Here is a 26,126-nt window from a genome sequence, read left to right as displayed (position 1 = left end):
GAAGCCTGGCTGGGGGAGGGGGGAGGCAGGCAGGGTGGGGGGAGGGGGCAGCAGGGTCTCTGGGCCTAGAGACCCTTCCCTCCCTTCTCAAGCTCAGGGGAGCCAGGGCTGTTGTCCCAGCAGCCTTGGGTGGTGTGGCCCCAACCTCAGCCCTTCAGACTTGGTAGTGCGTGGAAGGCAGAGACGGGCCAGGTACATCACAGGGAGAAGTGTGGGTCTAAGCAAGGGAGTCCTCCTGGGCCAGCTGGGCTGTGGGAAGGGCTCAGGGAGGGAGGGTATGAGAGGGTCCTTCTGTTCTGGCTGGGGGGCAGCAGGGGACGGATGGGACATTCACCAGCCCCCAGGTTGGGGCAGGGGCACTGGGAGGCCGGTCCAGCCCCATGTTTGGCGCTGCTTGGGTGGGTGAGCAGAGGGGGTCAGGGCCTGGGGAAGCTGGGATGGCGCTGGAGAGGGGAAGGACAGTTTTTCTGACCTTCACTGGCCTTTGGTTTCTGTGGCCCAGGGCTTGGGATTGTGGGGCGATACAGGCAGATGGGGTCTCTGTCCCTGGGGAGCCCCCATCAGGGAGGAACATGGCCCCAGACCTTGGGAGCCCCGGGTCTGAGTGGGGAGGCCCAGCCTCTGTCCTGGGGAGTTCGGGAACATCCATATGGGCGACAGAGACAGAGGACAGATGGAGTCACTCAGCTGTGGGGCACAGGGCTCACCGGGCCTCCCTGGTGAATGCCTCTGCCACTTAGGGAGTGATGGAACCTGAGGGTCTTTCTGCTTCTCCTCCCTGGGTTGGGGGTACCACCCCAGAGCTGATGGGCCCTCCCCCAAGTTACCAGGCCTGGTCAGAGCTGTGATCAATTGAAACTGCTGGTCCAATGCTTGCAGGTTAAGCAGAAACTTCTCCCACCACCTCTGCCTGGCTCTGTGGGGAGGAACCATCACTGGCCCCCCTTTATGGATGAGGAAACTGAGACTCAGGGACGTGAGATGCCCGTGCTAGAGGTCTCGGGTCCTAGGGGCCAGACCACTGTGTTTAGAATGCCTTGCTCTCTGATGTTTGGGGGAATCTGATGCAGGCATGCCCTGGGCAGTGCAGGGAAGGGCAAGTCAGATCTGTGTCCCGGCTGTCTCCCAAGTCCTGAGACCCGGTGTGTGCCGTTCCAGTTCTCGGCCCCTCTGTCAGGCCCTGTACCCTGCTTCAGTCCCCGGCGGGCCAGAGGGGAGGGTGGGTCCTGCTGAGGCTGCATCTTCCACACCCACGGCCCACCCAGGCTGAGTCAGGGCCGGGCAGGAGCCACGGGGGTGGCAGCTTTCCCAGGGCCAGCCCGGGCGGTGTCCACATTCCTCACAAGCTGGGTGCGTCTGGGCTTGGCCAAGCTAGGAGTCCTGGGCCCCGCCCAGGCCCCCGCCTGCCCCAGAGGCAGCTCAGCACCATGGCCTTGGCCTTGTAGGGACCCCGCCTGGCAGCCGCCTGGACCGGGGTGTGTGCTTGCCTTGCACATACCTGCTGGGTGTGGGGGATCCTGCTGGAGCCCCAGCCCCCCACCATGGCCCGGGCATTGGGGTGCCCACTGCTCACCCCCTCCTCAGGCCCCCCTTTTGCCTCTGCGCTTGGAGACCTGGAGGCTGAGGCTTATGCCGCCCATCTGCGGTTTGGGCCTCGGTCTCGCTCACGGCTCAGCAAGTGCTGGTGGAAGGGCGAAGGGTGTTCCGACAGCTGGGGGGTGACGAGGGCCCCTCCAAGGCCAGGAAGCAGCAGGGGGCTCATCCTGTTTGTAGCGCCCAGTCTCTCAGGGAGGCCTTTGTCCTCAGCAGCTTGGAACCCTGGGTGCCAGGTGCGGTGCTGGGGCGGAGGCTCTGAGGGGGGCCCTGTGTCCACGGGGGCTCCAGCTCTGGGGGCTGCCTACAGCTTGCCCCTCCCTGCTTCCTCTGCATGCCCGCCGGGCTCTCTGCAGGGCAGGGGCCTGCTAGGGATCCACGCAGGGGTTGGTCAAGGCCAGTCCCCACCTCTCCTTTGTTGCCCACAATCCACCTCCTCTCTCTGGGCCTCAGTTTCCTCTCCTGTCAAAGGAGGACAGACCCCCCTACATACCTGCTGGGTGGGGTGCAGGCTGGGGTCGGGGGGAATGTGAGGCCCCTGGGCTCTTGGTGGGCGGACTGTGACCTTGAGACTGAGACCTGAGATGGGCTGTGCTGGGCCACCACCCCTTCCGCACGGGGGACCCTCCACCCCAGCTCTGCGGTTTCCCCATCAGCCTCTGTGGGTCAGGCCAGGCCCCTGCCTGGGGGTAGGGGAGGTAACCTCAAATCTGGGATCTGGGGACCCTGTCCACGGTTCCCCACTTCCGCTGAGGGCTGCTGGTAGAGCTAGCATTTCATTCACTCCAGCGAATGGCTGCCAGGCGCCACTCGCCTTCCCGAGTCACCCAGTTCTACGGCCTCAGCAGTTCTGAGTTCAGCCCATGGGGCCTGGGCTGGTCGCCTCCGTCATGTCCCCGCAGCAGGCAGGGCCGGGCTGTTCCCTGGGCAGGCCCAGGGCTGCTTGGGCTGCAGAAACCACTTCCCAGGCCTTGGTGGCAACCAACGGGCCCTGGCCCTGTGCCCAGAGTGGGCGTGGGAATACTGTCCTGCACGGAAGGTCGGGAAGGGTGACACCGGGGCTGTCGGAGGAGGGGCAGGGGACAAGCTGAAATGTCAACTCAGCATGTCACTTGGAGAGGCAGCAGGCTGAGTGCCAGGAGACCAGGGGGCCTGGGCCAGGGGAGGGGGGAGCAGGTGGGCACAGCCCCTACCCCATCTAGCCCATCACTGAGCACCCCTCAGGCTCCCCCCTCCCCGGCTTCCGACGGCTGAGCCCTAGAGCTGGCGTTCTGCGTGACCCTGTTCCTGCGGACCCTCTAGAGCAGCACTTTGCCCCGGGAGTGGTGCTGTTTGCAGTGTAAGGAAGTGCCTCAGCCCCTGAAAGCCAGCTCTGTGTCCTGGTGTCCTTGGGCTAAGGATGGTTCAGTGTGTGTGTGCATGTGTGTCTGTGTGTGTGTGCACATGTTTGTGTTGGGGGGAGGCAGTTGTCTCAGTGGAGGTGGATTTCTGGACATTCAGACCAGGGTCTCTCTAGCTGGATTCTGAACCCTGAAGGATTCTGGGAGTTAGCACTGAGAACTGGGCCTGGGGCAGGCTGGGAAACCGTGGGAACAGGTGAGAACAGGCTGGAAGGGTGCGGCAGCAGCTGGAACGTGTAGGCTGGAGCAGCTCCACCCTCCCTCATACAGGAATGAGTGCTGGCTGGGGAGCCAGGACCCTGTGCCTCCCCCATGCTGTCCCCAGCTCTGCTCTGCTGGCCTCCCCAGCCCCTGCTCCCTCCCGTGGGGCATCCCCACACCCCCTCACTCCTTGCTGGGCTAGAGCCAGTGGCTCAGCTGGGCCAGGCTGCTTGGGAGAAGCTGGCCACTTTTCCTGAAGATTCCCAGGGTTTTGGTTTGCACGTTTGTTTCTGACCCTCTGCACAGACAGACTCTGTCACTCACGGGGGTCGTGTTCTGATGAGTTAGGGAAGCACGCGGCTCACCTGTGGGGTGTCCCCTGAACCAGTGGATGGGGTTTCTGGGCTAACTCTCCTCCTGGGATAGGGGCTGAGGGCACCTGCCATTCCCAGAGCTTCTGGACACACTGTTGGCCTCTGCAGAGAGGCTTTGTCCTCGCCTGTCCTTCACGGTTGATCAGGGAACCCTGTGGCCTCCAAGAGAGAGGCCGTGCTCCTTAGCAGAGCATACAGGGCCTTCCACTGCGGGCCCCTGCCCGCCTCTCCAGGCCCAGCTCCCATCTCAGCCTCCCCAGCCAACACCCCCCATCCGAGGCGTCTCACTTCCCTGAGGGTGCCAGGCCCTGGGGCCTCCCGGCTTTTGCACATGCCAGTCTCCTGCCAGGAAGGCTAGTGTCTACCTGTGACCCTTATGTATACAGGTCCCTGCTCAGACCCCTGCCCCAGCTGTCCTGCCTCTTGGGCTGCATCGGGGGGTCCCTCTTAGGTGCTCCCACGGCCCCACCTGCTCAACCAGCTTGTGATGTCTGGTGCCTCCCCCGGGGACAGAGCCCCCTAGACCAGGGCCCACTGTCATGTGTGTCCCCTGCCACGTCTCCAGGCTCTCCCTCACGGAGGTCGGGGAGTGAGAGAATGAACTAGTGAATGGGTGCAGGCAGCGTGGGGAATTCCTCTGAGGCCTGCAGACTTGTAAAGGGCTGTCACGTGATCCTGGCCCTGGTTCTGCTGCCTCCAGTCGAGGAAAAACACCCCTCTACCTTGGGATTGGGGGCTCCTGGACAGATTCCAGAAATCTCTCTGAGAGCAAGGTGGGTAGAAGCTCCCCACCCCCCCACGGGGAGGACTCAAGGTTAATGGGCCAGTGCGCATGGCAATGGCTGCTTTGTGTGAGTGGGTGGGTAAAGGACGAGCCGTGAGAGGCTGTGTGAGTGTGCACAAGTGTGAAAGTGCCCACGAGTGTGTGAAAGTGCCCACGAGCGTGTAAAAGCGTGAGCGTGAGTCTGTGAATGTGAATCAGTGTGAGTCTGTGCACGTCTGTACGCACGTGTGAGGGTGTGGATACAGGTGGGTGTGCAAGTCTGTGAGCGTGAATGGTGTGAGAGCTGATTGTGAGTGTGGGTGTCTGTGAATGTGTATATACTCTGTGCGAGTGTGTATGGATCTATGAGTGTGTGAGTTCGTGTGCATCTGTGATTATGAATGTGTGAGTCTAGGAGTGTGAGTGTGACTATGTGAAAGCTGTGGGCGAGTGTGTGAAGGCGGGAGCCTGAGTGTGTGTATGTGAATGTGCCTGAGAGCGTAAGAGTCTACGAATGCGTGTGAGTGTGTGGTATGAAGTTGTATGAGTGGGAGAGTGTGAATGTGTGTAAATGCGTGAGTGTGTGAATATGTCAGTCTGTGAGCATGTGACCATGGGCGTGTGAATGTGCGTGTAAGCTGAGTGTAAAGGTGTGGCTAATCCTGGAGGGTGGTGGCAGGGGACCCAGGGCCGTGGGAGAAGCTCCGTCTCCCCTTCCCCAGGGTGGAGGTCAACCCCAGGGAACCCTCCAGGAGTCTGGGGAGACCCTAGGAGCTGCCAGGCTCATGTTTGCCCCAGAAGTTGACTCAGAGGGGCAAGGGGTCTTTCCCTATTCTAGAGAGAGCTGAGGTCAATCTTTACTAGAAAGAAAAAAAGTACCACCAAATGGATTCAAAATAATATCTACAAAATATGGGTAGGATTTAAGAGTTAAGACAACAAACACCTGTGAACCCACCACCCGATTTTAGAAACGTTGACAGCACCCTCTCCCATCGCACCACGGCCCGCAATGGGGATTTTGGGCTGTTATAACCTTGCTCTCTTTGCAGATCTGAAGCACTTCTCTCCAGGCCCCGTGGGTGAGACACAGGGCTCTTTCTGCCTGTTAAGCTGCCGGCGAGGCCAGGGCGGCTCAGTGCTGCCTCCTGGGGGCGCGGGACGCTGGCTTCCTCCCTCTCCGCGCCGCCGCCGCCCGGGGTAGGAGCCCCACCCAGGTCACTCTGCAGACCCCACAGAGGTGCACTACTCACTGTGCACGCACGCGCAAGGCACGCCCAGACACATGCGCACACCAGGCACTCACAGAGCTTTGCACGCAGACGTGATCCATCTATTGTGAAGGGAGCAGGTGCCATACTCTGTGTGGGGCGCTCCAGCAGGAGCCAGCCCACAGCGGCTGCTGCCCCAGGGAGCTGGAGGCAGGAAGGGGGTGGTCCACATGAAGGGGGTCCTCGGGGACCCTCCCACTCAGGGCTGGGGGAGTCTCGGTAAGAAGTACCTTTGGGGTGAGCCATTTAATAGAAAGGTCTAAGCACGGGGTTGCGAGAGGAGGGCTTTGTGCCAGAGGCAGGGAAAGGTTTTTTGGAGATGGAGAACGAGGGGAGGAGAGGCATAATGCAATGCACAGGCCAACTTCAACAAGGAATTTCATGTCCATTGGCCTGGAATGCACGCAATGGCCCAGCCGGGGCCCCTGGTGCTACGGGGGCCACGGGACTACAGGGAGAGGAGCTGAAGACGGTGAGGAGGAACCAGGCCCCTGGAGAAGGCGCCGGTGTGAAGCGCAGGTGGAAGATGTCTTGAGTCCCGTTGTCCCTACGCTAGTCGCAGGTGCCACCTTCCGGGACTGCTTGGCAGAGGCGCGCGACCCAGGGAGGCCAGCAGAGGGCGCTCCCGCTACAGATTTGAGGCTCCAGTTGGCGCGGTCTTGAGCCCGGGGTTTAACTAGGATTAGATCATTCTTGGAAAGCGTTCGGGCCTGCAGTCCTGATGGAAGCATTCTGGCTTCCCTCTTGGGGGCTACGGAGCAGAAGGGTGAGAAGAGACGACCACGTGAGGTGGGAGCCCCACCAGTGTCCTCCTTCTCCCTTTCCTCTGCTCCCTGGTCAGATGCGGTCCGGTCAGTGTTTGCACCCCCTGTCTCCAGGTGGCGACCTTGAAATCAACCCAGAAACGCGACTGGCTCTCCTAACCTGCCCTGGAAGCCTTCCTCGAGGCCAGCCAGCTTTTCTAGAACGTTCCCCAGGGAACTAGTCCCAGGGCTCTGCCTCGGGAGTCTCCCCGCTTCCCTCGCTGGCCACTAGGTGGAGGACTTCCTCGCCTGGTGCCCAGAAGGCTTCCCCAGCTGCCACAACCACCAAGCCCGTGGATGCTAGAGTTTTCAGGACCGAATGCAGCCCTTTGTCTTCTGCCACAAAGCGTGACAGGCTTCCACGTGGCCGGTTGGTGGACCCAGCCAAGTCCAGCTGGCTCAGACGAGGTAGCAGCCCCAGCAGTCCCTTGGTGGTGGTGGTGGGGGATTATGGAGGAGAAAGTCCCTTCAGTTGTGAGTGCCTCCTTCCACACCCTGGCATCTCCACCCAGGCAGAGGCACCTCGAACTCAGGTCATTCACGTATTCATTCATTTCTGCAGTTATCAAGCACCATTTGCTATGTCTGTTCCTGGGGACAGAAAGGAGGCAGGGTTCCTGCCTGAGTGGAGGAGGAGACAGGAAATAGGTGTGACCACACAGGGTGGTACGTGCTGTGCTTTGAGGTCAGTGAATTGATTTCTTCCTCTGAACCCTGCTTTTCTCTCTGGCTTCTCGGACCCAGTCAGTGGCATATTACCTGCCCACCTGCTCAACCCCGAAAATGCAGAGTCATCCTGACGCCTCCCCCGCTTAGGCCCATCTCCCTGTCGGCCACTGTGTCTCATCCTTGCGCTCATCATCTCTCTCCCAGACCATCCCTTTAGCCCCGGGGCTGGCCCTTGGCCCCCTTCCGACTTTCACATGGCCACCAAAGTGAGCGCTTCTTTTATGCCCAGAGGCATAAAAGAAAAAATTAGCAAATGTGACCTAAGGGAAATCGTTTTGTTTGGGGAAAAAAACACTGTAAACAAAGTTGGAAGACCAGTGGTCAGCTGGGAAAAGACATTGCAACCCATGTGGGAAAGGCCTCCTTCTCACGTTGACCAAAAGCTCACACACGTCAGGAGGGACAAGATCCCACAGAAAAAAAAAAAAAAATGGTGTAGACTAGGAACAGCTGGTTCATAAAAAACAAGAAGGGTGCTGGCTCTGGCAGCACATGTACTAAAACTGGAACAATAGAAGATTAGCATGGCCCCTGGGCAAGGGTGACACCCAAATTCGTGAAACATTCCATATTAAAAAAATGATACAAATGAACTTATTTAGAAAACAGAAACAGAGTTTGAAAACACACTTATAGTTACCAAAGGGGAAATGTAGAGGGGAGGGACAAACTAGAGTTTGGGGTTAACAGATACACACTTCTATATATAAAGTAGATAATCAACAAGGACTTACTACTGTAAGTAGTAAGCACAGGGAACTCTACTCAATATTCTATAACACCTATATGGGAGAAGAATCTGAAAAAGAATGGATATATGTATAACCGAATCACTTTGCTGTACACCTGAAACTAACACAACATTGTAAATCAACTCTACTCCAATATAAAATAAAAATTAAATTAAAAAAACCAACCAAACAAGAAGGGACTAAAAATTTAGGGAAGGATAGTCAGTCTTACTCATGAATAAAGAAATGGAAACTGAAGCAATAGAGAGGCCTTTTTCAACGATCAAAAAGACAGAACTTGGAAAACAACAACAAACTTCAAAGCTTGGTGAGACCCAGTGCTGATGGGTGTGGGTGGGTGGAGGGAGGAGTTATTCTCATTCATAGTGGGTGGGAACGAAGATTTGTAGAACTTTTCAGGAAAACTTAGAGGTGAAGATCCATGACTGGTACAGGGCCCTGGGGCTGCCCGTGACCTTTTTTTAAAACTGTGGCAATTTCAAATATACACAAAAGTAGAGAGAATGGCAGAACAAACTCCCATATGCGCATCATTCAGTTTCAATAATTGTCAACATGCTGACATTCCTTTTTTTCTCTTTTCAATATATATATATTTTTTAAATTAATTAATTAATTAATTAATTAATTTTTAGCTGTGTTGAGTCTTCGTTTCTGTGCGAGGGCTTTCTCTAGTTGCGGCGAGCGGGGGCCACTCTTCATCGCGGTGCGCGGGCCTCTCACTGTCGCGGCCTCTCCCGTTGCGGAGCACAGGCTCCAGACGCGCAGGCTCAGTAGCTGTGGCTCACGGGCCCAGTTGCTCCGCGGCATGTGGGATCTTCCCAGACCAGGGCTCGAACCCGTGTCCCCTGCATTGGCAGGCAGATTCTCAACCACTGCGCCACCAGGGAAGCCCCTCAATATTTTTTTAATCAAAGTATAGTTGATTTACAATGTTGTGTTAATTTCTGCTGTGCAGCAAAGTGATTCAGTTATACATATATATATTCCTTTTTAAATATTCTTTTCCATCATGGTTCATCACAGGATATTGAACATAGTTCCGTGCGCTCTACAGTAGGACCTTGGTGTTTATCCATTCTGTATATAATAGCTGACATCTGCTAACCCCACACTCCCACTCCACCCCTCCCCCAACCCCCTCCCTCTTGGCAATCACCAGTCTGTTCTCTATGTCCGTCAACATGGGGCCGTTCTTGTTTCTTCTCTCCCCTCCACCATCTTTTGTGGGGGAGATTAGAGTATTTTAAAGCAAAGATATAATTTCAATTCACTCTGAATGAAAATTTGGCAAGAGCTATCAAAAGAGAAAATGGACCTACCCTTTCACCCAGGAATCCCACGGCTAAAATTTCCCCTAAGGATATATTTGTAAAAGTTCACCAGGCTTATGTTCAGGGAGGTTTATTACACCATTGTTTGTAAAAAGCAAAAAAAGCTGGACACCGTTTTGGGGGGGACAGGAGTGAGTGAATTACAGCTCACGGTCACGATGGATTAAATTAAAGAGAGTGAGAGACTTCCCTGGTGGCGCAGTGGTTAAGAATCCGCCTGTCAATGCAGGGGACACAGGTTTGAGCCCTGATCTGGGAAGATCCCACATGCCGCGGAGCAACTAAGCCCATGCGCCACAACTACTGAGTCTGCGCTCTAGAGCCCGCGAGCCACAACTACTGAGCCCATGTGCCACAACTACTGAAGCCCGCGTGCCTAGAGTCTGTGCTCTGCAACAAGAGAAGCCACTGCAATGAGAAGCCCGTGCACCGCAACGAAGAGTAGCCTCTGCTCACCACAACTAGAGAATGCTCGCGTGGCAACGAAGACCCAACGCAGCCAAAAATAAAAAATAATTTAAATACATTAAATAAATTTAAAAAAAAAAAGAGGGTGAGGTGGCTCTCCAAGAGATATTATTAACTGGGAAACTGAGACATTGAAGAGATCAGTCATCTCCCTTTGTATAATTAAAATCTCTAAACAGACAAACTAAAAACAAAACAGTACAGCAATGCTTGGATGATGTATTGCTATAGAATAAAGTCCGAACTCTGCAGCACACTTTTCATGGAGGTCTCTCTTTCCAACTTTCATTCTAGCCATTTCTCCCACTAATATGCACTATGAATTGGCCATTAGATTCCCAAAATGGGTTCCAAGGAACCGTAGCTCCACATGCACCCCCTGAAAGTGGGTCTGTGGGTGATTAAGTTTGGGAAACGCTTAGCGCTCTGTCTTCTCCTTGTACAGTCACAATGCACTGTAGCTTGTTAAGGGCTCTGGGAAGTCTGCAGTCAAACAAAAAAAAACTTCTTGACATGGATGTACGTGCCTTCCCCTGGTCTCCCAGGCTCTGGAGCATGGTTCTCAGCCTTGGCTCTCATTAGCACCACCCGGGCCCAGCTCTGTGCACCAGGGCTTAGAACCACTACTCTGCAACGTTGCCCTGCCCCTTTCTGAGCTTATGTAGCCCCACTTTCTCCTTTGCTCACCCCACCCCAGCCATACTGGTCCTTCTTCTAGTTCCCTGAAAAGGAGTGTCTTGGTTCAGCTCCAAGGCCTTTGCACTAGCTCCTACTTTGGCCTGGAATGCCCTTCCCTGCACCTGCTCGCTCCTTCCTTAATTCAGTTTTCCCCTTAAATGTCACTTAGAAGAGGCCTTCCTGCCCTGCCCCAGAAGCACTCACATTCCCTTTCATGTTTCCGTGAAGAATGTCTCATTCTCTGGATTGATTACTGTCCATCTTACCCCCTAGAATATCTGCTCCATAAAAGCAAAAATGGTTTCTTTTGTGTTCATCACCGTATCCCCAGAGGCTAGGGCAGTGCCCAGTACACAGTAGGTGCTCAATTAATAGTAGCTGAACAAATGGGTTTCCTTCGAGATCTGCTTTCCTTTTGCTCCCCCTGAAATTGTGATCCAGCTGCAAGTCTCCTGATGGCCCCCAAACACACTGGGCACGTCCCCACTTCTGCCTGGATGAATTCTCACCTCGTCTTCTCTGCCTGGCAAAGCCCTGCCCTGGCTTCGAAACCCAGCTTTCTGGTCCCTCCCTATGAAACTGCCCTCAGCAGCCTGGTCTGAATGAGTCGCTCTTTCCCGCTCCTCCCAGGTGCTTGTACACACACACTTTCATCACCACACAGTAACACGGTGCTTGGATGGACTGTGCATCTGTCTGTCTCTCTCTCACCTGCCTGCACTCATTGAGGGCAGGACTCGCTGACTCAGTGCTGAGTTCTTGGGCACCCAGCCCCGTGACAGCCACACCATGAATGCAATGAATGGGTGCTGAGCAAAGCCCAGCATTGGGCTCTTACTGCCTGCATTTATCCAGCCCTCATTGATTGGGCACTTCCTGTGCACAAAGCACCGAGTTAGACCTTAGAGTGTGTCCAGAGATAAACAGAAAGCCATCTTTTGGCTGTAAAGGATTGTCTTTCTAGAAGGGAAGGAGATCCAAATAATTCTAACACAAGTGAGAGTGGCTAGCACTCACTGGTGCTAGAATGGGCTGGGGGAGTGTATTAATTTCCTATTGCTCTTGGAACAAATGACAACTTTAGGGCCTTAAAGCAACACACACTTATTACATTACAGTTCTGGAAGTCCGAGGTCTGAAATGCGTCTTAGGAGGCTAAAGTCAAAGTGTCAGCAGGGCTGAGCCCCTTCTGGAGGCTCTAGGGGAGAATTGTTCCTTGTCTTTTCCTGTTTCTAGAGTCTGCTTCCCTGGCTCATGGCTGCATCACTCTGACCTCTGCTTCTGTTGCCACATCTCCTTCTCTGACTCTGACCCTGTTGCCTCCCTCGTTTAAGGACCCTTGTGGTCATATTGGGCTCAACCAGATAATCCAGAATAATCTCCCCATTGCAAATCCCTCGATTTAGTCACACCTGCAAAGTCCCTTTTGCCATATAAGGGGATAAGGACCTGAGTCTGCCGAGCACGGGGAGGGAAGGGTTACATCTCACCCCGAGGGGCCTTCACCTAGCCATCATTGGAGTCATTGATCCTTCCCCCGAATCTCTAGTGTGCACAAGGACTGGGGCCAGCTGCTGTGACAAGCTATCTCACGTAAGCCTCACAAAGAGTTTGTCATGGAAGCCGAGTAGCCTCATTTTGCAGATGCGGCTAAGAGAAGGGATATGACTTGTCCACAGCAGGGTCCACATTGACCCAGGCTCTTGCACTTGGCCTTCTGAGCTCTTTTCATGAGGTGCGGAGTTGTGATCACAGATAACATGCTTCACGATGGGGGTTGTGAAGATCAGGGGCTGTGGTTCCCCCCACAAAACCTTGCTGGAGAAAGTGTATCACACCTGAAATGTTAACTAACAAGGCCCAGGGCCCGGGTTCTGAGGCAGAGGCAGGGACAAGGGGGCTGTGAAACTGCCAGGTTGGGGCAGCTTCAGGGATGAGGCCGGGTTTAATGGGGGGGAGCAGGTGGGGGGCCGGGGGTGGGGCGGAGTATTCCGTGGAGCCCGGGCCTCTGCACAGGCGTGCTCCCCTGTTGGTTGGGGACAGGATGATCCCATCCTGTGGTGGGCTGGGCTGTCAAAAAGCCAAGAGCGCCCCTTCCTGCCGGCGCTGTCAGGTGAAGGAAGGAGGCAGGCCATGCTCAGAGCATCCCCAGGCTCACACGGGGGAGACACGGCCTCCACCCCCAGCGAGCTCCCAGTCTGAGTGGGGAGATACAGCTTCTATCCTAGGAAGCCTCCACTCTGAGGGGAGAGACAAAGCCTCTCTCTCGGGGAGCCCGGGCCACACATGTCCCTGGAGGAAATCACTCAAGAGCATCGAAGAACAGGGACAAATGAGGGTGAATTAACGGAGAGCAACCAGCCTCGCAGGGCATGGAGGGCGAACAGCAGAGTGGGCAGGTGGGGCAGGGCCCAGGGGCCTGGGAGGCTGGGGTTTCTGACTCGGTTCCCCCAGGCCCTCAGTGCCCCATCAGCCTGCAGGGCAAAGGGGAGGGGGTGAGCCCCAGGTCCGAAAGGGGGCCCACCTGCCCTCTCTTCCTCCCCCATAACTCCCTGAGGCCAAGGAAGGGGGAAGGGAGGGAGAGGCAGAGGGGAGCAGCTGGTCCTGTTAAGCTGGAGTCTTCTAGCCTTGGGAAGAAGCAAGGGTTCCCTCCCTCGCTGGAAGGCCTGGGCTCCCCTTCCCAGACCTCCTCCCCACCCGTTCCTGCTGGTTCTAGGCCCTCCCTTGCCCTCTCCTCCTGTCCTGGGTCCCATGGCGACCCTGGGACCGCCGGGCCCTTTCTGGGGCGGGGCCCTGGACAGCTGATGTGGCTCTGTCCGGGGGGGCGGGCTTTCCCCGGGCGGCCGAATCCCGTCTTGGGTCCACCCCAGGCCCATGTTTCCCGGAAGCCAGCTACTGGGAGGTGGCTGCGTGTGCTTGTGTGGGGAAGGGAGCAGCTGGGGACCCCTGGAGTTCAGGGGGCACTGCAGGACGTCCCGCCTCTGACTCTTAATCGTGCCTCCCGGGAGGCGGCAGCCAGGACCGCTCCACGCCTCCCGCAAGCCCCGCCCCGCCCCGAGGCGGAGGGTGGGGCCTTCTTTGGAGTCAGCCGTAAATCATTAGTGGGTGGATCTGGGCGGGGCGGCCCTGGGGCCTCAGGACAGAGGCTGAGGAAACAGAATAGAGGAAGAGGATTCCACCTGAGGGCAGGTGTGGCGGGTGAGGGTGCCTTTGGCAAGGGGTGAGGAGTCTTCAGGGCTGAGGTAAAGGGAGGAGCACCCGTGAGCTCCTTGGTGACCTATCCTGGGCAAGGTGCCTGCAGGTGAGAGGGACTATGTGTCTGTGAGGAAAGGAGCTGACAGGCCCTAGTGGCAGGGTCTGGGGGTGGGGTCCAGTCTTTGGGGCCCCTGAAGGGTTTGGGGTCCTCTCCTCACCAGCCAAGCCAAGGTCCCAGCTGGGAGCCCACCCCCACATCCTGGGCCTCTCACTTTCCTGACCTCACCTGATAGGGACCCTTTCCCTTGGGGGGAGGGTAGAGGTAGCCACATACTCCCTTCCTGGGCCCCTGTCTCCGCCCCAGTCATGGCCCAGGCTCCCTGCTCCTAAGGACGCAGCGAGCACCTGCTGCATACCTGCCGTGCCCTGGGTTCTGGGTGGTGGTGGGCACTGTCCTAGGAAGGTGACAGTTAATGCTCGGGGGGCCTGTGTAGGAGCCAAGGTCGACTGGGCCGATGTGGCGAGACCTTTGTCAACATCGATACGCATCTATCGAACATCAAGTGTATTCGGGGGCCCCCAGGCCACCCTGCACCTTGCGCCTTCCATCAACCTCGTAGGGTGGGTACGGTCCTGGAGACTCTCCCCCCACACCCTATAGTCCTGCCCAAATCTGACACAGGGTCTGTCCTAGTCAACCCGAGAGCACGCCGGCCGTTCGGCAGCCCCTAGCGAGGAGATCCAGGGCCTGTGGGGTTGGGCAAGGCTGGGGCTGGCTGGAGACACTCACTGGGGGATGCTGGGAGTTGTCCCAGCCGTCTCCCTGGGGCCTCCTCCTCCTGTCCCCTGCCCCCCGTGCTGGACCCCCGGCAGGCTGTGGGGCTGGATCGCCTCCTTTTCCTCTCCTCCTCCTTGTGGGCCGAGCTGCTGACAACTGTGAGGGCTGTGGGCCTGGCGCTGCCCCTCTGGCTGCCGGGGGTGGAGGACAGGCCCGGGCAGGAGAATTCACAGCCGAGAGGACCTTGGCATATACCTCCGACCGGCTCCTGCCAGGCCTTCCTCCCCTGGCAGGGGGAGTGGGCGCTGCTGGGGCCCCGCTTCAGGCCGGGCTCGGCTGCTAGCGCCCGGCTGCCCTGCCGCTCCGGCACCCTGGGCCTCGGTTTCCGCGTGGCGTCGTTGGCAGGATCTGGCCAGGGCTGTTCTGAGCGGTGAGGGAGGAGTGTCCGGGCTCTTCTTAGGCCCGCCAAGGGTGGCCACACTTTCCAGAGGGCTAGGGAGGCCTTCCCGGCTCTGACCCTGTCCTTTCACCTGGGGAGAGGGGTTGAGCCAGGCCTGCCCTTCAGCAGCAGGTGAGGCCTCTCTGGGCCGAGGTGCTGGAGGGGCTTCAGAGGTGGCAGAGTCTCCAAAGGCCCGAGGCAAAGGGTCTGGGGGATCAATGGTGTGGAGCTACCGAGGCCCAGACCTTGACACACAGCCTGACATCGGGGGGTGGCAAATGGAAGTGATGGGGGGATGGTGGGACCTTGGTGATTTTGGAGGGAGAAAGGAAGGTTAGTAAACTCTCTGCCCCTTCAAACTGGGCCTCAAGACTAAGGGCTTTGGAGGTGGGGTGCGGGCTGGGATGCAGGCTCTGAGAGAGGCAGAGGGTGAGTGGTGCCCTGTGGCCTGGCCCCCTCCCCAGGCCCCTGGCTCTGCTCCGAATTCACTTCTCTGAACTGAGTGAGGCCTGTCTGGAGGGAGGAGATCAGTCAGCTTCTGGGGGAGGGGGCTTCCTGGGAGAGTGGCTCCAGTGGGAAGGGGGAAGCTCATTCCCTGTGAAGGTGAGTGGGTGGTGCAAGGCTGGCCTCTGACCCATTCAGGTGACCCCAGGTTCTCTTGGTTCCCTTCCCCAAGACTGTCCCGGAGTAGGAGGAAGTCCTCCCTGGTGTCTGGCCTCATGGAAGAGCCCCGGTGTTCTGACCTCGCTCCCTAGCCTTGACCTTGAGCCCCCTCCGTGCCCCCAGGAACCCTGAGAACCCCCAGACTTTACAGGCGGGGTGGGAGCAGGACGAAGTCAGTCAGGTTGTCCCCTCTCTCACAGTAGCTCGTGGAGCCCCCACTCTCCAAGCAAGGAGACACCCTTGCGTGTGCGGGCACTCACTTTCTTTCCCCGTGTGTGGGCCGAGAGAGCCCAGGCCACCCACGAGTCTCTCTCCGCCCCTGCCTGGCCCGAAGGCCTCCCGGTCCCTGGAAGCTCCCCATTCAGACAGGCCCGGTGCAGACGCTGGGGTACTGGCAGCACATAAATCATTAGCACAGAAGCAATTAAGGCTGGTAATCTCCTGGCTGGGCGTGGGCGGGTGCCAGCCGCCAGGGTGTGGGATTGTGCTTTGTCCTCGCAGAGGCCACACTTCCCCAGGGCGCGTCTCCGTGGAGGGGTACCCGCTGCACAGGTCCTGCTTCTCCTGTGCTCCCGTCTCCTCTGAGGGCCCCTTGGGAGTGTCTTCCCTCAGGTACTGCGGCGGGTGTGTGTGTGTGTGAGGAGGAGTGGTCACCCTAACCCTCTGCTTCCTTCTCCCCCTCAGCCCCAGCTTGACTGATGTCAACCATCTCTCCAGATTCCCTCAAAGACCCTGGGAGGCAGGAATTACCCCCATTTTGCAAATGAGGCAACTGAGGCTCTTGAACTGACTTCCTGAAAGGTTTGGATCCAAAGCGCCCTCAGGTCAGGGGCTGTGACTATTCCCCTCAGATAGGGCAGCCCCCAGGCCAGGGGCTACGTCTCCTCCCACAGACTTGGAATAATCCCAAGAGACCTGGGGGGCTCCCTCAGGGCCACACTGTACGCGGTAGGGGAGGGTGTCCCCCGCATCTCTCCACCCTCTCCCTGGGACCCAAGAATGCTGGGTGGGGGGCCAGACCAGCCCCAGCTCTGGGCCTGTGGAGCCTTGTTCCAGGCCCTTTCTGGCTCCCAGGGCTGGGTTCTCCGGACCCCCCCGGGAACGAGCTCAGTCACCTAATTGTGGCTGAGAGTAGAGAATCACCCTACCCCGGGGTTGCGGCTCCAATACCACCTTTGTTTCTAACAGACGATGGGCTGCTAAGAAGCCATTGTGCTCAGGCCAGGCTCGGGATGCCCTCGGTGTGTCCAGCTTGAGCCCTGGGCGCCTGGTACAGAGGCTGGGCTTTTGGCTCTGACTTAAAGAGCCAGGGGCCCAGCTGCCCTTTAGCCTGGCTATAAAGGGCTATAAAGGGCTACCTGGGGCCTCTGTGCAAACCAGACCCTGCGCCTGGCTTGTGGACACCATGGTCGCCCCCACCACCAGCATCCACCGGCTTTCCACTTCCGGCTCCGTCAAGGGCCTGTGTGTGCCCGGTGGTGGGGGTTTCTCTCGATGTCTTCCATCCGTGTTGGGGGTGCCTGCCGGCCCCCCAGCCTCCTGGGAGCCAGCAGCTCTGGCAACATGTCTGTGTCCTCGTCCCGCTTCTCCGTGGGCGCGGGGGGCAGCTATGGCAGGGGCTGCTCCTGCAGCCTGGGTGGGGGCTTTGGCTCCAGCTTTGGAGTGGCAGACGCCCTGCTGGGGGGCAGCGAGAAGGAGACCATGCAGAACCTCAGCGACCGCCTGGCCTCCTACCTGGGCAAGGTGCGTGCTCTGGAGGAGCTAATGCCGACCTGGAGGTGAAGATCCACGACTGGTACAAGAAGCAGGGCTCCAGGCCCGCCCTCGACTACAGCCACTACGTCAAGACCATCGAGGACCTGTGGAGCAAGGTGGGCGCTCCCTGCCCTCTGTCCTTAGTACCTGCTTCTAACTCATACCATCCCAACTTTGGACCTTTGCTAACATTTCTCCTCCAGCCTAGGTCTCCATCCCTCACCCATTCATTCATTCACTCACTCTCTCACTTGCTCTGGAACCCAGCCCTCTACCAGTCACTGGTCCCAGGCCTGGAGGACATCCCACGTTGGGAGGCTGTTTGGAGTTCCTCCTTTCTGGGGGAGGGTATTTGGGGTGAGTGATAGAGGAGTGGGCAGGCAAGGCTTCAGAACCTTGATTGAGGGCAGCAGATGGCATTCCAGGTATAGAGATCAGTGTGGACAAAGGCATAGGTGTGGGAATGAGTTTGGTGCGGCTGCTGGGAGATGAGGCTCAATGTCTCCTTCTCACTATCCCATTCCCCTTTGAGTTTGCCCCACCCCCCGCCTGCCTCACCTCCTCCAGGCAGTCCTCCTGGATGCACGGCACTTGCCTTTTATCCTTGGATCTGGGGGTCCCTTCTGCACTTTGAGGTTCAGTCTATGCTCTGTTCATTGGGCTGACTTCACTGAGTCTGACATGTTCTCACAGCTACTTTCATTGTTGGTCCTCCTCACTCCTTCCATGATGGTCAGTCTGGGGGTCCCCAAGGGCGGAGGCTGTCTCTGCTTGCAGATGCAGATTGGCGGGGTGGTCCCTGAGGAAAGGAGCTGTGTCTTCCCACTCAGACTGGAAGCTTCCAAGGGGAGATATTTCTCTAACTTAGTCTGATGGAGGAGGCAACACACACACACACACACACACACACGCACACACACACACACACACTATGATCTCTGTGAACGTGACCTTGGCATTCTGTAAACACGGCACCTGGGTCTTCTGCGCAACCTTGCCCCTGGAGGGACCTACAGGGGTGCAGCCTCCAGAGGCAGGAGAGAGGTCAAAGAGGTGCAAAAGCTGGGCTCGGTGAGAGCCGGACTTGGGGCTGGCTGGCCCGGGGTCAGCCCACTCAGTTTCCTGGTGGAGAAGCAGGCCTGCTGCCCTGCGAGGGGCTTTGCCTGCTCCTGCCCGGGACCCAGGCCCGGAAGGGAACTCCTGCAATTGCCCACTGGAAGCAGAGCTACTGGGAGTGCCAGATCAGATACTGGGCTTGATCTGGGCAGCAGGGAACTCAGGGGAGCCCTGGTGAGTCAGTGCTCCTGAGCTTCGGGGTCAGCCAGCTCCTCACCGCCATCCCCCAGTGCACTGCGCACCAGGCCTCCGAGTCACTGCTCCTCGGCGGTTTTTTACCACTGCCCCCTCGCTGGACCCAATCAGCCTCCAGAGCGGGGCGGCGGATGGGGGCCTGGTCTGCAGGTTGCCGACGGGCCTAGTGAGGCCCTGGGGCGGGTTCAGTCAGACTGGCTCTTGGGTTCAGTCTGGAAGCGGAGCCTGACTCAGGGTGCCTTTTCAGAACTTAGGGCCACGAGCGGGTTCTGAGGCCCAGGATGAGTTTACTGGGGCTGCCCCCTCTTACAGCTTTATACTTCAGCCCTCAACCTTAAAAAACTCCAGATTCTACTCAGCTCATCTGCCGCCTCCACCGCGACCTCCTCTCTGCTTCCTCTGGGCAGTGTGGAGGGGCCTCCCCCTCCCCCCAGCCCCATGGCCTTTGACTAGAGCCTCTCTTAGGTATTTCTCCCAACAATAATGACAGCAGCAGTAATAATAACCAACCCTCTGCTCCTTCCAGAGCCTCTCCCTTCCCTGTTGTCTTTTAAACCTCCCAGATGACCCTGTGGGAAAAGAAAACCTTGCCCTAGGTTTGACGTGGGGCCAGCCATAATATTATCAATTATTTAATTAATCGTTTAATTAAACTAATGTTTCCTGGGGGCTGACTCTCGGCCAGGCACTGTACTCAGGGCTGGGGATTCCAAACTGAAGGAGACAGACATGGGACAGGGCCTTGTTCCTCTGGAGCTCAGAGTCCAGTGGAGGAGAGAAAAAAACACACAAAAAAGTCACAGAAAAATGTTGCACTTGGGAGAAGTACTGTGTAAGAGAGATGGGCCGAGGGGAGGTATGATGGGGAAGAAAGATCCAGACGGGGAATCAAAGAGGGCTTCCTGGAGGAGGTGGCAACTGAACCTAGAGGTGAATTAATTTAATTTAATTAAATTAATTAATTAATTAATTATTTAGTTTTTTGGCTGTGTTGGGTCTTCGTTGCTGTGCGCCAGCTTTCTCTAGTTGCGGTGAGCTGGGGCTACTCTTTTGGGGTGGGCGGGCTTCTCGTTGTGGTGGCTTCTCTTGTTGCGGAGCACAGGCTCTAGGCGCATGGGCTTCAGTAATTGTGGCACGTGGGCTCAGTAGTTGTGTCTTGCAGGCTCTAGAGTGCAGGCTCAGTAGTTGTGGCTCACGGGCTTAGTTGCTCTGTGGCACGTGGGATCTTCCTGGACCAGGGCTCAAAACCGTGTCCCTTGCATTGGCAGGTGGATTCTTAACTACTGAGCCACCAGGGAAGCCCTAGAGGTGAATTTAATTGGGGAAAGATGGAGTGAGGTCCAGGCAGCTTGGGCAGTGACCCTCATGGTGGGAGAGGGGTGCATATGGGTCTCTTTCCTGGCACCATGGTTACCTGTGCCTGGGTATCATGCCCCCACCCCTTGTGAGCCCCCCAGCAGGGTGCTCAGAGGAGGAGACCACAGGGACCCTCATCTCCCTCACTCTGGCCCGCTCTCCAAAGGGCTGCAGGAGGGGTGTTGCAAGGTCTTCCTGTGGCTGCCCAGGGCGCTTGCTCACCAAGCCCACTGTGTCCCTCCGATCCTGGCGGCCACCATCAACAATGCCAACTTGGTGCTGCAGATTGACAATGCCCACCTGGCAGCCGATGACTTCCGTACCAAGTGAGTCTGGGCCTTGGGGACAGCTCAGGGGGCTGGTGGGGGTCTGGCTCTCTGTGTGTACGAGGGTGTCCTAATGGCACTCCATGGCTCAGGCTTCCCTGCCTCCCCCGCTCCACCGCTAAGGTATGAGATGGAGCTGAACCTGCGCATGAGCCTGGAGGCCGACATCAACGGCTTGCGCAGGGTGCTGGACGAGCTGACCCTGGCCAGAGCCGACCTGGAGATGAGATTGAGAACCTCAAGCAGGAGCTGGCCTACCTCCGGAAGGACCATGAGGAGGTGAGGCCAGCTCGGGAATGCAGGAGAAACTTGCCTGAGAACAAGCAAGGCCGGGGCCCCCAAATCTTCCTGGGCCAGGGCCACGCTCTCCATCCAGTTCCCATCTCTGGTGGGTTCCTGGCTCTGACCCTGGGAGACTCTCATTGGGCCCTGGTTGAGGCCTGGAGGGCCCTTTCCCCCCAGAGATACTTCTCTGTCCCTCGAGGCACTGCCTACCGTGTGGTGGCTATTAACTATCTAGTGGGTGACTCAGTCTAAGAGCACGCAGGCTAATTATTATAGTTAATTGTGATAGTGATAGTCACAACAACCACAAACACCTGCCCAGCCCATTATGAGTGTTTCACAGCAAATATCTCAGCTGGTACCGACAGCCTCACTGGGAGAAAGGAGCAAGTTCTTCTCTTTACGAGTGAAGAAACCGAGGCTCAGAGAGGTTAAGGAATTTGTCCAAGGCTGTACAGGGGTGGGTCTTCCCTCAGGTCTGCCTGAGCCATATCCACACCCAAGCCTGACTATAGCACTCTGCCACTTCTCCCATCTCCCAGGGACCCCAAGGCTCAACCCAAGGATAGGGATCCAAGACCCTGCAGGGGGACTAGTGAACCTTGTGGCTTCCTTCCCATCCGACTTCTGGGCTGGCCTGAGCTGAGGGAGCCTAATGCCCGAGTAGCAGGAGCCCAGAAAATGTCTCTACTTGGCTTTGAGGCTGGTTATAGGGATTGCATCCCCCAGCAGATTCACATTTCCTAGTGAGGTCTGACTCCCCCAATACCGACAGGGGGCTGCTTTCCCCATGCCCGTGCTGCGTGGTTGGTGATGGGGGGTGAGGCGGGTGGTCAGGGCTGGAGTGAGGTTGTCCTGGCTCATCCCCCACCATGACTGGGAGTTGCCATCTCTCCTGGCCCAGCACACACCGGGACTGGGCAAAGTCCACCCCGCGAGTGTGTGTTGGGGGAGATTGTTGATATCCACAGCCCTGCATGTTTGAGACATGATGACATCCACCTCCACCTTCAGGGTGAGGAGCTGTTGGCCTGTCTGTGTCTGTCTGTCCTCTGCACCCATCTCCCCCAGACAGAGAATGCAGCTCCAGGGACTCTTTCCAGGATGGCCCTGAGTGAGCTCCTGCTTAGCTGTCTGCCCAGGAAGTGAATGCCCTGCGAGGCCAGGTGGGTGGTGAGATCAACGTGGAGATGGACGCCGCCCCCGCTGTGGACCTGGGCCACATCCTGAATGAGATGCACGACCAATACGAGAAGATCACGGAGAAGAACTGCAAGGACGCCGAGGACTGGTTCTTCAGCAAGGTGGGTGGCCTGCGTGAGCAGGTGTGCACACGTGTGCGTGCACGCGCCGTGTGCTGAGCACATGTCGGAAAACTTACAGATCCATAGGCTGTGGATTCCCAGCTGGAAGGACCTTTGGAAACCAGGGGACCAACCCCTCACGTTCAGGGGGACATCGTGAGGCTCAGAGAGGCCTTACGCTCACACAACCCTTCACTGTGGCCTGGGGAGCAGATCCAGGTCTCCTGATCCCACTAGGGTTCTCCCAGCCCGGGCATTCATAGGTAGGTGTGTGTTTGGATGCAGACTCTCATGCCCCCAGTAAGCATGCACTGAGCAGCTGCAGTGCCCGGACAGTGACAGGCACAAAAAGAGTAAAACCCAGGGCCTGCCCTAGAGTGGTACCTGCAGTCCAGTAAGGAAACAAACGACCACAGAGCAAGGTGAATGCTACAAGTTCCAGGATGTGCAGGTGGGCTTGGGGCCCTGCAGAGGCCGGGGAGCGGCAGGTCTAGGAGGTCAGGCCCCTGCCCCACCTCTGCAAGCCTCCGCAAGCCCCTAGGGCCCGTCCTGCCTTCCAGACGGAGGAGCTGAACCGCGAGGTGGCCACCAACACCGAGGCCCTGCCGAGCAGCTGGGCAGAGATCATGGAGCCACGCCGCACCGTGCAGAACCTGGAGATCGAGCTGCAGTCCCAGCTCAGCGTGGTAGGGCCTCTGTCCCCTCCTTGTCCTGTACCCGTCACTCCTGGACCCCCACTTGGAGAACCAGAGACTGCCTGCCCCGCCTGCCACTGCACACTCTGCCCCACTTACTGCCCCACCCGCAAACCCACACGCGTGGGGCCCCCTTCTGGGGGCTCGGTCTCCCCAGCCACCTCCACCTTGACCCACAGAAAGTGTCGCTGGAGGGCAGCCTGGCAGAGACCGAGGCGCGCTACGGGGCCCAGCTGGCCCAGCTGCAGGGGCTTAGCAGCAGCATCGAGGCCCAGCTGAGCGAGCTCTGCTGCAAGATGGAGCGGCAGAACAAGGAGTACAAGACTCGGCTGGAGCAGGAGATCGCCACCTACCGCCGCCTGCTGGAGGGCCAGGACGCCCAGTGAGTGGAGGGCGCCCTGCACCTGCTCGGTGGTCTGGGTGGCTTCACCCAGGGAGGGCCAGCACCCGCCGAGGCAGGAGGAGGTGTGGAGATTCGCAGGAGGTGAAGCTGAGGACACTGCCTGGGGTCCCACTTGATGGAGTAGGCAGTGGGGAGTCACGGGGGCTTTTGTGCAGAGAGAAGTATGGTCATCAAGACATCTCAGAACATTCACTCTGGCTGCAGAGGGAGAAATGCATCCGAGGGGCGAGGGTGGGGTCAGGGAGACCAGTCAGGAAGCTGGAGCAAGGTCGTTAGGCTAGAGAAGACCTGCCATAAGGCAGGCGAAGGGCAGGGAAGGGGAGATGTTGCACCAAGAGGATGTGTTATAGCTAAAAACAGCAGGACTGGATGCCTGAACGCGGGGGCGAGTGTGGCTTGCAGGCGGGACTCAATGAACGTTTGCGTTAGCACATGAAGTGGTTAATAATGATCCTGGCTTTCTGTTTCCAGTGATTGCGTGGTTAGTGATCCCATTGTCTGGGGTGGGTGGCGATCTGGTTTGGAGTTGGGTGGGTGATGGGGCCCCAGTGTAAAGGGGCCGAGGATGTTCTGGAGTCTCCATGCTTAGTCACACATTCCAGCTTTTTGCTCTATGACGATGGCTAAGTCTATCTATAGTCTAGCCACAGTCTCTCCTGCTTTAATTAAGTTTATTTGTTGGGCCCTTCAGGATATGGAGAAACCACTTGCTCAGCTTCTCCTTGTAAATTCCTGGTTGGCCGCAAAGTGCCTCTGGGCCTTCTGTTGGGGTATCCCCTTTCCTCACTTCTGCCCACTGGGCCTGTGCCCTTTGACCCTGTGGTTGCCATTCTTTGGCATATACTCCCTGCTGTGATTTCTGTCCGATTTGCTGGGACCTGTCTCCCCTCGGCCGGGGCCTCCCCAGCTGCTCCTCCTCCCTGGGGGCTGGGCTCCCAACCAACACCACTGGGCTGACAGGTCCCCCTTTCCCTGCAGCCTGGCCACCCAGTGCTCCTTGTCCTTGGTCTCTCAGCCCACCCGGGAAGGTAAGAGCCTGCCCCGTCCTGCCCAGGGCAGGTGGGGAGAGGCTGAGGACCCTTCTTTGTGGGAGGCTTGGGGAGGGCCTCCAGCCTGAGGTTCCTTGTGCCTCCCTCCTCCTCTGCCCGTAGCCGTGGTGACCACCAGCCAGGTGCGTACCATTGTAGAGGAAGTCCAGGATGGCAAGGTGGTCCCCTCCCGTGAGCAGGTCCATCGCTCCCCCCACTGAGGCCCCATCTACCTGCGACAGCCCAGCCTCCAGGGTCAAGGGGCAGCCATTGCCTGCAGCTCCCAACACACTACTGCCGTGCCCCAAGTGCCCGTCTGGGCCACCGCCCAAGAGCGGTTGCCTTTCTTTATCTGCTTCCCACAGCCCCTCACCAAGGGGACCTCCTGAGTTTGCCCCAGTGACTGCAATGCCTCCTGTGGTTTGGTCTGGTCATTGGCTTGGGCAGTGTGGGCTGAGGGATGGGGGGACAAGGAGAGTCTGCTGAGGGTTTGGGGCTGCTTGTCCCCTGCCAACCTGTTCTGCCCACCCCATCCGGGCCTGGGGCTCAAAGGAGGGAGACGGGAGGCTTGAGGGCTGAGGGATGGGACAGCCCATCAGGTTGGGAAAGTTCCTGAGAATCAGCCCCTGGGTCCCCATTGCCTGTGGCTGGTCCCTGGGAGGGCCCCATAGACTTTCCGGGGAGCCACACCTGTTATAGACAGCTCCCTGTCTCAGCCTGGGGCAGTACGAGGTCAAGATCGGAGGGAGAGGGGCTGGGCAGGGGGCTTTCTGGAGAGGTGGTCCAGGGTGCTGAAGCGTGCAAGGGATGGCAGTGGCACGGCCAGTCCAGGAAACCAGACCGGCTCTGTTGGGCTTGTGGGTGTGTGGGGTGGGGTGGCCCCTCTGCATGTGAGCATGGGTCGGGGGGCGTCCTCCTTGCTTTGGTGGCTTAGCAGCTGCTGGGCTCTTGGGGAATCTCTCTCGGCTACTGGCAGAGGCTGTCTGGGCCTGTCTGGGAAGTGGAAGCCATTGGCAGTCTGAGACATGAGCACATTCCGCCCACTGGGCCTGCTGGGACCCTGGAACTGAGGGTGGTGGGCAGGGCAGGGTGGGGCTGTGGGGCGGGCACCTGGCCCATCCTGAGGGGCCAGGTCAGGGGATTGGGTGGGGCCCCTGGGGGAGACTGCAGGGGAGGGGAGGGGAGGGGAGGGGGGGAGTAGGGGAGGGGACTGGCCAGGGCCGGGGTCTCAGGAAGACCCTCATCTTGGGCAGTGTCCTTTAGTTTTCCAGCTGGCTGGGACCCAAAGGTATATGCCCCCTGCCTGAGGCCTCTTGGGGAATAGGAGGGGTGAGGAAGGTGGAAGGGGCGTGCCCCTCACCCTTCTTCCTCTTGCCTTTACCACGATGCCCCCTCTCAGCCTGCCACTTCCCCAGCCTGCAGCTAAGCTCCCCTTTGCCCACTCCAGCCCAGGACTTCCCACTTGTGAGAGAGAGAGATGGGGAAAGGTCAGAAAAGGACGCTGGGTCTCCAGGGGGTTCCAGGGATGGGGACAGGGTCAGAAAACTGGACAGAGGGAACCGCGGCCCCTGCAGTGCTTCCTTGGTGTCAGGGCTCTGCAGAAGGGGGCCAGTGTGTCACAGGCCCCTGGGGAGGCATATAGGTGCTGTGGCAGGGTGCGATGAAGGAAGAAGCCCTGCCAGCCCGTTCTGAGTTAGGTGGGGCGGTGGGACACTTTGCCTCTACAAGCCCCAGTTTCCTTATCTGTAAATGGGGTGGTAATCTGAGACCTGACCGAGCTACTGTGTGGTGAGGCTGGTAGGTTTGGGTCTAGTTTCCAAGGCAGGATGGGGTACCGGTCCTCGCTGTCTCCCCTGCACCTCGCCCAGGGCCAGGATCGTGTGTGGCGTGGTGTGTGGTGTGGTGTGTGGCCGGGGGCAGCTGCCTGGGAGGGCTCAGTGACGGTCATGTCCTGCTTATTCCTCTTGTCCGTATCAGGTCATGGGAAAGCGTAGCTGAAGGGCCTGCCTGAATTACAGGTGACAGGCCTGAGACCAGGGACACACACATACACACAAGCAGACACCCAGCATGGGGGTTCGGAGAAATGATGCAAAGGCCCGACGGTGGGAGGGAAGGGGACCCACAGCCACCTGGGAGCTGGCGGGCAGCCAGCGGTGATGAAAGCCCAGGGGAATGGGAACAGAGGAGCGAACTTGTTGTAATCGTTACGCCCATTTGTT

General features: G+C 58.1%; 1 protein-coding gene and 1 non-coding gene across 2 annotated transcripts; both read left to right on the top strand.

The window, feature by feature from the left end:
* LOC111166379 (keratin, type I cytoskeletal 42-like) lies at positions 1-26,050 on the top strand. Its single transcript, XM_022558022.3, is given in 11 exon segments — positions 1-16,921; positions 16,924-17,200; positions 17,203-17,311; positions 20,106-20,189; positions 20,313-20,413; positions 20,416-20,468; positions 21,617-21,778; positions 22,339-22,464; positions 22,653-22,855; positions 23,855-23,904; positions 24,028-26,050. Coding segments are annotated over 11 exon segments (1,338 nt in total). The 5' UTR covers positions 1-16,846; the 3' UTR covers positions 24,126-26,050.
* Positions 7,608-7,710, top strand: LOC115803069 (U6 spliceosomal RNA). The gene has a single exon (XR_004023693.1). It is a non-coding gene; the product is annotated as a U6 spliceosomal RNA (small nuclear RNA).
* Positions 26,051-26,126: the final 76 nt, after the last annotated feature.

This window comes from Delphinapterus leucas, chromosome 19 (genome assembly GCF_059928025.1).
Source record: "Delphinapterus leucas isolate spDelLeu-1000000601 "Yukka" chromosome 19, BTC_Dleu_Yukka2, whole genome shotgun sequence".
NCBI classification, from domain to species: Eukaryota; Metazoa; Chordata; class Mammalia; order Artiodactyla; family Monodontidae; genus Delphinapterus; species Delphinapterus leucas.
Note: the sequence above shows the minus strand (reverse complement) of the source record. Positions and strands in the feature narration are given on the sequence as shown.